Genomic DNA, 14218 nt, shown 5'->3' with positions numbered 1-14218 from the left:
CCCACTGGTGTTTACCTCCTCTCTCTGCTGCTCTCTGCCACGTCAAATGACTGCCTGGGTGCTTGGCTCGCTCCTCTGGGAGCCTCGCGGCCAAACAAGCCTGACTGTGGTCACTCTGCTCTCGGTCTGAGGAGTCAGAAACCGTTGCCCGGAAGATTTTTTTCCCCTCCAGCACCAACTGCCGGCTTCGCGTCTCCGCCTGGTACTTTGGCCCGCGCCTGACTGTCTGCTGGATCCGCTCGCCGGTTGCAAGATAAACCTGATGTGTTCAGGTCCGTGGAGGCACTCTCACTGACTCACCTGCCGGTTGAGGAGATACTGGGAGCTGCTGGAGCAGCTGGAATTGTACTTTCTTTTAAAAACTTTTTTTAAAATATCATTCAGCTGAAAAATGAGTGGATATCTTTACAGAGGAAGGTAAGGCTTTCTGGATGAGAACAGCTCCTGTGATGAGTCATGGGGGCCGGTTCGGTGTGGGTGATTGTGTGGTTTGTGTTTGTTTGTGTGAATAGAAAAGCCTCGCATCTTCAGTGAATGCAGATGAAAAAAAGTAAAAACAAGTCTTCTTTCGCTTGCAGTGAAAAGAGGACCTTTGTGCCAGTGTTACATAATGAGGTCTGGACTCCCCACATGTGGTGTTCCTGATGGGCAGCCATTGGCTGAGCCCGTTTCAGTCGTTTCAAAGCAAAACGCCTGAATTTACATTTGTTCACTGACTCCAGTTGGTCTGTTATGCATGTCAGAACTTTCAATCTGGTTTGATACGATATATATATATATATATATATATATATATATATATATATATATATATATATATATATATATATATATATATATATATATATGTGTTCAACACAGATGTTCAACACAGATTTATTTAGAGTGCGTCTTATTCCACACTGTTTCTCTGTATTGTATGTAGTCAGTTGGATGAGACACAATTAGAGCTCTTCATTGAAACTATATGATGTTTACACTGAGTGAAATGTAGCAGGACTCCTGACCTTTCCATCAGATGGACATATTTTAGATGTCTCTAAATATCAACACTAACACACATAGCTAAAACGTGTCCAGAGCTCAAACTGATGTCTTGGAGTTGTCTTGTGCTTTGTCCCAAGCTTTTGAATTCAGTTGTCCCTGTATGTTGTATTTTTTGAGCATTTTACATCTGTTATTGAGAGTCAAGAGCAGGAAGTGATGATAGTGGTGTGGGTCGCCATCTTTGTTTGGAGTTTGGAATGCACCGAGTGAGAGAGAGAGAGAGAGAGAGAGAGAGAGAGAGAGAGAGAGAGAGAGAGAGAGAGAGAGAATTGATTTTTGTTTTTCATTGACCCATCACCACGTTGTCAGTGGAAAGTTATCAGACAGTTGTCAGAAGTTGGAAAAACAAGTTGATAGAATCAAGACACACGTATTTTTACACGATTACTAACACAGCACTAATTACATTCCTAATCCTCTCCATAAATGCCACAGTCATCTAGAGATGATCTTTCTGAAGATAGTTGACACAAGGAAATCTATTCGCACCACATTATTATTTAGATGTATTACACATATGTGCTGCATTCAGTTTCAATTAAGCGCTGGAACGATGAGACAGAATGTGTGCGTCGTCATACAGAATAGATATGGCCCGTTATGTGATTAACTTTTATAGGACAATATAGAGAATAAATCAGGGTCTAAAATATTTGCGATCTTCCTGCAGAAGTTATGACGTGTCCGACAGAAACCTCGGCCTATACATACATTGCAAGTGTTGGATCAGTTTGCATAGAAGGAGCTGATTGGCGGAGGTCTGATAATGAGTAACCACACGCGTTAGAGAACAAATGTCGTGCACTCAGCACCTATTGTTGTCTGCTCAGCCTCTATTGTCACACATTTACTCACAGTTCCTCCAGCTGTCATCACCAAGTGTTCTGGCTAGCATGGAGGTCTAATCGTATACCCCCCAGAAAACACACACACACAAACACACACCTCGGTGGTCAAGCTGTTGTCCAATAAATTAATCCACTCATTGCATTTGAAGCCTTTGATTCCTGTGTTATCCAGAGACAATTGGCCTCATTACTTTCTCACCCTGACGTGAAGCTCCTCAGTTGCCTGATCTTCAATTCAGTTGATAAAAGAAGCTTTTTACAGCCGCTTTGACTTAATCTTGCTCATAAATTATTCATGGAAGGCTCCGAGGACGTGCTAATGGGGAGAAAATCCTGCCCACGTTGCTCTGATCCTAAAAACAGAATCCTCCTTAATCATTAAGCCACGTTAAGAACAGCATTACGTTTCGACTCTTTTAGGTAAAGGAAAAACACAAACCTTCACTTTAGCAGCCAATGAAGTCATTTCATTAGCTGAACTCTGAATTAATGTGCCTTTTATGAGTAATAAAGACTCTCAGAAAGCCCCAGAGGGTTTCATTTCTGAATAGAGAGGTGACCAGTGGGTGGAAGGGCTTCATGGATTCTTCCACTCTCCGTCTTTGTTTACTGTTTCTCAGCTGCTGAGTGATGGCTGTGTGACTTCAAGCATGCGCTGACTCAGTTTCCACCACCAGAGTGTGAGTGTGCCTGCTGTCTCTTGACATGTCAGCGGGAAGCTCTGCTCATCCTGGACTATTTTTGACCTTCTGTGTTTTTTGAGGATTGGCCACATTTACAGTGGCGTGAGAAGCAGACAGGACACCAGCAGGTAGGCTGTACTCGAGGGGAAAAGATGGTCGACCATGAACGCAGTTTTCAGTGCGGGGATAAGAAGCTGTGTGCGTGTGTGTGTGTGTGCGTGTGTGTGCGTGTGTGTGTGTGGCTGCTAGCAAAGACGCGGTGCTGATGGTTGTTTCTTGTTTCAGGCACTGTGGTGCAGAGAAACGGGCCAGGCCGAAGAGCATCGGACCTATGATGGGTGAGTACATATCCCAAATATATGAATACTCCGGTATAGCTTTGCTCTTTGTTGATGGGTTTTTAATTCTCTCAACTGTAATCGATGAGTTCTTGGTCTCATTTGTCACACCTCTCAGACTTTACGGTTTTGTTTTTCCTGGTAAAAGCCAGTAGAAACCCCTCATTACAGTAATCCGCCCTCAGCCTGATACAAGCTCCTGTGTTGACTAATTAGCTGTTTGTTGCAGCAACACTACGAGTCGATGAATGACCGAGTGTGTCGGGAGCAGCCACCACCCCTTTAATAGTGTGTGTTGCCTGATTTGTTTGTGGGTTATAGACAGAACCAAAACATCATGAAGTAGTTTCTTAGTTATTTGGAGTTTATATAAACCTGGAAAGATTTAATGACTAAAAACTGACAGATCCATTTGAACTCAAATCAAGTATTATTTAAACATTGTTTCCACCCATTGTTTACTGACGAAAAGACTCTCAGTATTGTACTGATAATTGATTAATTAGAGGTTAGTGATCACTATCCCCTATTATTAGAACATATTTGGGTTTCTAGGAACTTTTTAAAAAGAATTTACAGTTATATATATATATATATATATATATATATATATATATATATATATATATATATATATATATATATATATACATATATATATATATATATATGTATATATATATATATATATATATATATATATATATATATATATATATATATATATACATATATATATACACATACATATATATATACATATATATATATGTATATATATATATATATATATATATATATATATATATATATATATATATATATATATATATATCAGTTCTTTTCAGGGATATTAGTAGCAAACTTAAATTCCATTTGTTTTTGGGAATATGCGTACTGCTTTGTCTCTAAAGGTGATGACTTTACCTCCAATACAGGTTGAACAAGCAAGATGTAGGTTGACCGTAAAATCTTTAGGAAGGGCCAGGCTAGCTGTTTCCCCCTGCTCCCAGTCTTTATGCTAAGCTAAGCTAATCACATCCTGACTCAAGTGTTGTACATAAATGCTGACGTTGCTGCTTGACCACCTTTGCATCGTTGGAGTGTGGGTTTGTGTGGTCCAGGCGGAGAGAAGTGGAACATCGTTCATTTTCATACGCCACCAACATTGCCACGATAAAGAAGTTTCCCTTTATCACACAGCCATGGGATTGGTACCAATCTGAAACCTCTCCCTCCTGAAACAAAAGCAAAATAACATTTGCTCAAATGTGCAGGTGTGGTTTTGTTGGGATCTGGGTTTGGACGAAGGGAACACAATGTGTTTGAGGGGCCTCACAAGTACAGCAACACAACACATGTATGTGTGTGTTTGCATAGTTGCACTAGTGAGTCATTCAAATCAGTGTTGTGTAATATTTTGTACCCTGGCCTGCTCCAGGCCTTGATCCAGAATACCTTCTACCTTCATGTTACAGAGCAGCTTTTTAATAACATTTAATGCGCCGCAATTTTAAGGAACCGTCAGAAGTCTGTGCTCCGCCAAAGTCGTCTTGATTACACCCCTTGGGATCTGGCACCCCCACCCCTATTCCACTGCGAACCAATTGGCCCCTTATTTTAGAAGAATAAAACACAAACTATTTTACAAATCCCTTCTGTGTGGGGCTTTCTGGGAACGCTCCAGGCCTTTTAGAAATGATAAGTTTGGCTTTGAGACGTCTTAAGACCTCTGGAAGTGTTTCAGCTGGACGGTATTATACCGTGTCGGGTGTGTGTGTGTGTGTGTGTGTGTGTGTGTGTGTGTGTGTGTGTGTGGACACGGCCCATATATCCAGGTTTAATAGGGTTATAATGAGGGGAGGGTTGATCAGGACGTCTCAGAGATGCTGCTCATTGTGCCCAGAGGTGTTTACATTCCAGCTCTGTTCTGTGTGACTGATGATTCTCAGCAGCAGTGGACCTTTTTTAAATGAAGGTAATTCATTTTAAATAGTTCAAAAATAGTGCAGGCTTTACGGTGCAGTTTTAAAATTAAATGTGTTTATTTGCATTAAACACATGCCTACTAGACAAACACAGAACATGTGCGCCTTTCTGAAAATGATGCTCATCTTCTATTGAAGTAAAATATGTTGACAAAAAGCTGAGAGGGGATTGATTCGTCAGCTGCTGAATTAAATGTCAAGCTCAATGTAATTATGATGAGTCTGTTGCATGAGTCTTTTCCATTCTCACAGGTCAGATACAGTAACAGCATCCCTAAAATAGAAAGGAATTTGTAGTATTTATATTATTCAAAATAAACTTGATTGTGCCGCCCTCAATTATGAAACTAAATCTACATGCATTCCTTTAATCACTAGGATAACCAATAAATTAAAAAAGGAACAATGATTGCTCTCTGATACCACACTAGATGTCTCAAACTGAAATGTGATAAAACACACAGATGACACAGGATGAATGATTGAGGAAACTAAAGATCCCAATGACCACAGTGAAGCAAAAGAAATGTGTGCACTGATTGTGCGCTGGCTACAGGAGGATTTGGATTTTTTTCTCTTGGTGTTTTTGGAAAGTTAAAACACATTTAATGACAAGGTTTGTCCAATCACTGCCTTCATTTTCCTACCAAGCAGTACGTAAAATGACAGTTGTGCGGTTGCGGTTGTAATGATAGATATCTAAATTGTCCTAGTTTGAAAAGTAATTTGAAACAAGAGAGAACCAAATAACAAAACCTCACAAGGTTCTTAAACCTCCAGGCCACGGGAAGCCCGAAGTTACAGGTTCAACTAGTCCTTTTGAACAATCGGTTTAATTTGATTTATTTACGTCCTTCTTTCTTCCATCCGTGCAGATTTCTCGTGTGATGAGACTGATAAAGGCCCACCAGTCCAGATGCACAGCCTCAGAGAGTTCGAGCAGGTAAGAACATGTGCTGTGATACGGAGTGCATGCTCTGATGATGTTTGAGTTTGCTGCTTCAGTTGTGACGTTAGCGTAGCGCTGTGTGTCAGAGATGTCCAGGCTTGTGTCTGCTCTGTGGTAATCACTATGTAGGTGTGCTTAAGAAGATGATGTGGCAACAGGAACTCTGCATGAGTCAAAGATGTTGCTCCTCTCCCGCTGACTCTCCACAGTCCGTTTCTTGCATGGATATTAAGGATGTTGCAACTCTGGGTTTTGCCCGTAGTCCTGATCCAGGTCTGACAGGACCTTATCCATATCGGTTACCCATATTTCACAAATACAGTAACATATAGTTGTACAGCGCTCATTTAAATGGAGCTCTGCATTCACCTTAATTGTCTTTGATTACATAACAGGACTTGTTTTTAGCGGATTGATCAACTGGAATTGCTGATTCGTGCTGCTGGATTAAAAATATAGAGTTATAATATTTTTTTAGTTTTTATATTATAGGATATACAATATAAATAATGGAGCTATGAACTTGTTCTTTGAAAATCATCCGAACACGTGCACAGGGCACACGTGTGTACAGGGATTGGAGCAGAGAGACAACGTCCCCTTCAATCACATTAGTGAGGTTGGAGCATTAAGCTACAGAAGGACCCACGCTATGCAGACAAAAACAACACAATGAAAATATCGTAACCACAATTGCTCGGGTAAAACTCACCCGACGTTAGTGTTCTGGAGTTGATGGAGTGAGATGCAGCGTTTTGGATCCAGGGAGCAATGTGCTAGAGAGTCTGTAGAAGAATCAGCGTTTATGTAGCTGCTGTCACGTTAACGCAGGCTTTCATTGGTCCCAAGATCAGTCCTGTGGATGAACTCGCTACCAAATGTCCAAACGTCGTTGTGTCCTCAAGTTGTCCCTCCACCCACATTTGTGTTATGACAAACTGTGTTCCCCCTCTTTGATTTGTTTGGCCTCTTACTCACACTTAGCTCTAATAGCCCCAATCGGATAGTCTGAAACACTTTGTCAAGTGGATTCATTTATGTGTCAACCTTTCAGAAAACATGGCAGACACACATTCAAGGTGTGGTGACTGACAGATCTTTCTTTTTCAGTTACTTTGTGAAGTTTTTTTATTTTTTAAAGGCCCAGGATTAGTGTTTCCTTTAGTTAATGGATGGCATTTCGGACCTGCGGTCAGGTTACAGTCGTCTGCAGAAACCTAAAGAGATGTCAGTGACTACATCTGTATTGTGTTATTGGACAGACTTACCCTGCTGTTCATCACACGGCTACATTACGGCAGTGATTGGGCCATTAAGTTATTTCCTCACAGCTTTGACCTTAAAAGACTACAAAAAGAAGACATTCAAACATTTTTTTCTTGTTCTGAGGTTGGCTTAGTGTGGATACAAAATTCAACAGAACTAATCTGAAATTACAGGGCATCATTTTCCTTGCAGCTATTTCGAAAGTTTCCACATTCTCTACAACTTGATGCAAGTATCCCCGATCCTAGCTAATGCCTCACACTAAGACAGGATCATTAACAAGAGATATGTGAATGATATACAGTATAAATATTTGAAACCCATATATCCTATCAGACATATTCTTAGATGTTGGAATCAGGCATTCTGTATGAAAAGCCACACAGCTAAATAATGTCTGCTGGCTTTTGAAATGAGAAGATGAGAGGCGTAGTTTTCCTCTGGTTCTGGTTCTGTGCCAAAGTAATGGATTCTGGGAGCTTTGCCAGGTGCATTATGGGTCTGATATAACTCTGGAGGTGCTTGCTGCAATTACGCTGTTCCCCTTTTAGTAAAGGACAGAGCCATAGGAGGAGGAGCAGGTTGTAGAAATGCTGAATTACTGGGGAGAGCTTGTGTTGTATTGAGGGAAGAAAGGTCAAATGATATGAAATGTAAAACTCCAGCAGGATGAGATGAAATCCACCCGTTCCTGTAGAACAAAATCTCTGATTGATTCTGAGACACAGAAAGCGGCGGTAAAAAAAAATAACAGACTGTATTTCTTCTCCTGAAGGCCATTTTGACTTTTTAAACAGCCGGTAATTTATAGTATCAAGAGGCAACATTTTAAAAGCTTTGCATCACACCTCATTTTACTTCACTGAAACTCTTCCACTGCTACCATTGGCTTGGCGCTTTAACAGTATCCATTACATCTACACATCTGCCAGGCTCTACTCGACTTCTTGTAACCAAGATCCAGGATCATAAGTTGGGCTGAGTCTCAATAATAATAATTGATGCACGGTAAATATCGGGTTACAAGCCGCTACTACCTTCGGTTGGTGTCCCTGCTAGCTCCCCGCTGTAGCTAGTTAACACTGCTGCTAGTTCTCCACTAGCTCCCCGCTAGCTCTCCGCTAAAGCTCTCCTCTAGCTCCCACTAGCTCACGCTAGTTCCCCGACAACCACCGAAGGTAGCGGGACCAGCCCCGGCACGACGCCCAGCATGAGCAGCGGGGACGCTGGCCGTAGCAGCAGCAGCAGCAGCAGCGAGAAGCTAGCAGCAGCTCTAGCTTGCTACATGGGGACACTCACCAAAGGTAGTAGCGGCTTGTAACCAGACGTTTACGGTAGGTATAAACAGTAACCCCCCTCTCTTGTATACTACAACATCGCTGTCATAGATTCATACAACCTGCAAAAAGGAGTTGCAGGCACACACAGTTTCATCTTAGGGAGTGACAAGTCCAACAGTTTAGTATTTAGATAAAGTGCAAGACAGAAAATAAATGTGGGAGATAATTAAGGCCTAGCTTGCTGACATACTGTAGTATAATATGACCTTTGAATTATAGCGGTTCTGACATGTCCGTCAAAAGTAGGTCCAACGCATGAATTAGTTTAGAACATCCATCCTCAGGCACATGCAACGCATCTAAGTCCTGTGTATATACGGCTGAGGTAACTCTTTATGTTTCCTTCTGCATCATAGAGATGTAACAGAAATCATTTTGAAACCAAAATAAAGATGGCTGAACTGCAGAGCAAAATGATTTACTCCCACACATGTGGAAACCTGCTGCTAATTCAAATCAGCCAGCACAGTGTGCCATATGTAACTGTGCAGATATTGTCCATGTTTATGCTGAAATGGACTTCAACCAGGACAGGAGTGACATTCCAGTAATTATTTTTTTGCTCGGACTGTCTGGTTTAAGGTGGATTGTGTTATTCGATAAAAAAACAATGTGGATGCCAGCGTCATGTGGGTGAAAGCATCTTGAATATAAAACCTTGTATTGTCGGGATGAAGAGCTTTTTTCTCCTGCAGCTCCATGAGCAGCGGCAGAGAAACAAGCTCTTGGCTGGTTGGTTGGAGGCTATATTTGTGCGGCAGCTCTCCTTTTGAAGTTTTCCTACGACTATCCCACTGAGGGATGAAGGGATGAGTCACGCTTTATGCAGACATACAGACTGCAACCGAAACAGCGGCTTTGCATGTATGGGACGAGGGGTAATGGACTGAGATCGCTGACTCTGGGTTCGAATCGCAGCAGACGTGTCACAGGCCTGCAGAAATCCTTTTGAAAAGGACCGGTCCAGTAATTTTTACATGTTTCACACCATTTTCCACAAATAATTATTTAAATTCAGTCACTGTTGCACAGTGGTTTTAAAGAATGTTGTGGTAGTGAGGATTTATGTAGTCTCTTTTTTATTGACTTTATTGTGAGAAACCACACACATATATATATTTCCTTTTATTTTCCTGCCTGGTGTGTTGCTTTAACATTTTTCAATTAATCTATAACAGTATTACCATTAAAAGTGATATGATGGTGTATTTGTGTCACTTCAGATCTCTAATCTCTGTGAGTTGACAAATGGGTGGGATGACGTGTCAGCGCCCTATATTATAGAAGACCTTTCAAAGCAGATGATGTTAAATTGTAATAATGAACCTCTGACAATGCAGAGTCCAACTGTCTCTGACAAATGCTCCATGTGAACCGTGAAGTGAAAGTTCAACTCAAGTCCCCACTTTGCAAGAACTCCTTGGAAACTTTTGCACGTTTTTCTTTTCCTCTCCCTTTTTAGATCAAGTGTTGCGGAAACTGTTGTAGAAATAGTTAAGTTGCACAGTTTTGATAGCATTTCGTGTGCAAATCTGGGCAACGCTCCTCGCTTTCGGTCGGTCGAGATCGGTTGACTTTGAGGAGGATGTTATGTCTCAGTTGGATCTAAACCTTTTTGAACTCGACAGATACATTTAATCCAGTGAAATATAGGGCTTTTGAAACATAATGTTCAATTCAATGTTATTTCAGAAACCGAGAGAACTGGCAAGAAACTATTTTGAAATGTTACGCTGTGCGATTTTTCAGGCCAGAGTTCAGAAGGTCATTTATCTGCATTCCATCAACGGGCCTGGATTATTTACAGTTCAGACCCTAAAAACTATAACAAAGGGAAACAACTGATTTTCGCTATTGAGTAGAGACGTAACAGTCGAGGTCCTGTCTGAAAAGTTCTCCTCATTCTGATGGAGCAGATTAAAGTTTGTTGACCTTCCTTTGCCACTGTAGTTTTACATAAAGTTTTCCTGACAGCAGTAGCGTATGTGGGTCCTCTCATCTTAATAGAGCAGTCTGGATTATTGAATCCAGGTTAGGGCTGTGAGTGTGTGCGTGCGCGTACAGTTTGTCCTCGCTCCACATTTGCGTCAGTTTAAAGAATCAATCCTCCGGCAGGCTGGTTGAAAGAAACACGAACCTGCCACAGCGGCATTTGTAACTGTCAAACATTCACGCTCTGCAGTCCGGAGGTTTTCAAAAGAGAAAAATCACCCAATCAAAATGCCCCTTTCTCAAATGGCCTTTATTAGTCCGCGGGAGAAATTGAAAGCACATGGCTGCCTATAAATGTGAATTCAAACCGACCACAGAGACACTTAGATTGATAGAAGAAGGGGGAGGATTGCATATAATTTTGGCCATTAAAACCTCAGGACAAATTATGGTTGTTAATCTGTTATTTTGCCCTCGGCCTCAGTGTTCACTTTGAAAAAAGGTCTGTCGGTGTTGGATTACCATTGCCAGAGTGGCAGTAATGGACCGTGTTTTGCGGAGACCAAAACACAGAGGGAACACGCGATCCTGCAGCCGACAGCGAAATCCATTTGTGATAAAAATGACACATTTCTTTTAATTCCCTTTACCTAGAGTTTCTCATCTCCTTCTCGCTTTTCAAGCTCTCATAGTTTTTGTTGTTTTACTTGTAAATAGGTCAGAATGCTGTGTGTGTGTGTGTGTGTGTGTGTGTGTGTGTGTGTGTGTGTGTGTGTGTGTATGTGTGTGTGTGTGTGTTCAACCCTCGAGCTGTTGGCTCTGATTCATGGCTTTATGCAGCTGATATCTTGCGCTGTACTGTTGGATAAACACAGAAACATCCAGTCACTGTACAGATGATGCTGAATATTTACTTCAGTGATGCTCTGTCATCTAGCAAAAAATAAAAAAGCTGTACATTTTCAATACAACCAATTTAAAGTCTTTTTTATTTTTTGACTTTTCCCTGATTCTAATAATAATATTAATAATTACTATCACATTTTGGATGAATTTGAACAGTTTTTTTGTGAATCAAGTCCTCTAAATGAACAGAAAATATGTTGTTTGTCCACGTCCACCAGAGCCTCAAATAGAAACATATTCCGGCTCGGTCTGAAGCCCCTGTCAGCAAAGTGTTGAGGAAAAGGTCAAGATTTGTGGTTCAATGAGAACTTCGGGTTACCATATTAATCAGTTGGTCAAGAACAATTGTGATCAAACCAAAGTTGACTCGCGGTTTTAAGCTGGTACTGAACAGCGGCCTCCAATGTCGACGTCTGATGTTTTGTCTTTGCTAAACAGTCGCTTAGCTGTTACTAGCGCGTCTGAGGCAGTTAGCTGGTTGTTAGCAGTCCTGTCCAATGGGCTCACCAGTGGTCTCTGTGGGTTTTGGGACAATTGTTGTGTCTAGGTGGTTGCTAAGGTGTTGCTCGGTGGTTGCTGCGTGTGTTGTTGTTTAGTGGTTCTTATGGCTGTCTTGACACTCGCTTGGGCGCGGTTGTGAAAGCGTGTGAGGCAGATTTTCCGGGGTATGTATAGGCAACACTGCGGCCTAAATTTTACAGCAACTATGTGAATGGATTCTAAAGTGTGTTGCACAGCCAGCAGAAGCAATAGTTGTCTTCACCACAATGCAACAGCATTCACCTTTTTACAAAAACAGGATGCATACAAGAAGCTTGCAGTAAATTCATTAATGGCTTACAATGTTCTACAAAAAACATGTGGCCAACACCGGTAGAAGTTTTTTTTTAAAGAATAAATTTATTATGGTATTTAACAGACTTTTTGCTGGAATCTAAAGGCATTGGGGAAGTAGTATGTGCATAATAAAAAAAACATATTTTGGTAAGCTCTGTGATTTAAAAACATTGAACATATTCAAAAGACAATACTGATAAATGTCAATATAGACGGAGGGGAAGAACAAAAGATGGACGGGCAGATGAGTTTGAGGTCAAATGGAGTTCCGGGACACCGCAGACTTTAATAGTGCAGCGTTGATGAGGCGTCGTATGAGTTTGCCCATGTGGCCTGTACTGAGAGAGTAGAGCGGGAAAGAAAACCAACAACTGGCTCGAGGAGGAGGATAGGAAACAGAACAGAAAGGAATAACAAACTGAATGAGTTTTGGTCTTTGTCTTTCATAAAAGAAATGTCTTTGAGCAGGGAAGAGGCTTTAGGAGAACAGAACAGGAAATGGATGATGTGCAGCTTTGTGAGAACAATCGGTTTTAGAGGAAAAACCATCCAAGCCCACACGGCCTCACTGATATTGAAGTATGAAACATGTTTCCTCCTCTCTGGTTGTCTCAAATCTCCCACTAAGAATAGATATTGATGTCAGGTTGTCTGTCTGCACCTTAACCCAACTACACTGCAAAAAAACGTCACATAAATTGAAGTCTTGTTTTTGTTCTTTTAGCTGATAAATGAAACAACAGGTGCTTGGATTAGATACAATATATCTGGTTTTAATACCTGCTAATAATAGCTATTATCCTGACAAAAAAAAAAAAAGATGACCTTTAGAATCAAAGACTTTCTTGTTGTTAAACTGCTGTTGCACTTGTTTGTCAACCCTGCAGGATCCCTTCTGCTATACTTCTTTACTTTTATCTATATTTCTCACATAAATCACATGAATAGCAACAAGAAACAAAGTATAGATTAAACAAAGTATGTCGGAGAGGAGCTGTGTGACTCTACTTTGAAAGGAAGTAAATGTTCGAATGCATCTCAGTTCTTCCCTCAACGAAATGTTCGGGAAGCAGATTTAGGGGTGATACAGAGTGAACTTTTTGCAGTGCATCCGGGTGGATGAGCCGATGTGCGTTAATGGACATGTTGTCAGCACAGGAGTCGGTTTTCACCGCAGCAGCACTCAGACAGGCTGCAGATCGATACACAGCAGCTCAGCTTTCAGCTCAGCCAACCAGCAGATTTGCTCCGGCTCAAATTAGCCATCGGACACAAACACACACACACACATACACACAGAATTTGAAATGTTCTCAATGGCCAGTTGCATGACAATTGCTTTTCTAAATCACATTTGCACTAACATCTTTGCAATGTGCACGAGCAGACACAACCACACACTCAGTGTCCTTCTGTCACACATCACATGACAGCAGTGACAGCACATTGCTGCCACAGAGCAGTCAAACCAGCAATAACCTACACGGCAAGCTGGAGAGATACTGTCGTAATTTATTCATGTTTAATATGCCTACGACTTACGACAAACCTCCAAAAAGATTTTAGAAAAACTTGTTTACAATTTTTGTTTTACCCGGTTCACAGAGGACTTTGGCTTTATTTGAATACCTGAAAATCTCCAAAACAACATCGAACAAATCTGCCCGAGCGGACATTCATTACTGCAGAAGGATTTCATTTCATTTCATGTTGCCATCGGAGAGCAAAGGCACCACCAGTCTGTCTTTTACTCTTGGCAGCACATCCGGCTGGATACGGACGAGTCAGCCAAAACACTGAAATGTACACTATAAAAAATCCTAGTCCTCGTCTTCACTCATTTATTGGGATGGCATTTCCACTGTTAGCAACGTAAAACAAGCAAAGACTGCACAGCTACAGATCTGGTAGGGAGACATAAGGTTTAAAATCTGTGGATTTCCCCTTTTATTGTGAACTTTGAAGTCACAGGTTACAAGTACAACACAGAGAAATCTTTGCTTTCAGGCCACTGGTTGCTAGAGTCAATCCCTCTAGGCCCAACTTTACAGCAGAAATAAACACATCTACAGCCTGATAGAAAA

The 14218-nt window shown here is 41.2% G+C and overlaps 1 protein-coding gene across 1 annotated transcript in view; it reads left to right on the top strand.

Annotated features, from left to right (window-relative positions):
- The first annotated feature begins 303 nt into the window (after window positions 1-303).
- pde4dip (phosphodiesterase 4D interacting protein) overlaps window positions 304-14218 on the top strand; it is a 71571-nt gene continuing 57656 nt past the window's right edge. The window contains exons 1-3 of the mRNA XM_068589495.1: window positions 304-417; window positions 2864-2916; window positions 5780-5847. Of these exons, the coding sequence (XP_068445596.1) occupies window positions 392-417; window positions 2864-2916; window positions 5780-5847 (147 nt within the window). The 5' untranslated portion in view covers window positions 304-391. The remainder of the gene's footprint in view (window positions 418-2863; window positions 2917-5779; window positions 5848-14218) is intronic.

This window comes from Clinocottus analis, unplaced genomic scaffold, assembly GCF_023055335.1.
Source record: "Clinocottus analis isolate CAN_PGR_092001 unplaced genomic scaffold, fCliAna1.0.p SCAF_23, whole genome shotgun sequence".
Classification (NCBI taxonomy): Eukaryota; Metazoa; Chordata; class Actinopteri; order Perciformes; family Cottidae; genus Clinocottus; species Clinocottus analis.
This window is presented reverse-complemented; position numbering and strand designations above follow the sequence as displayed.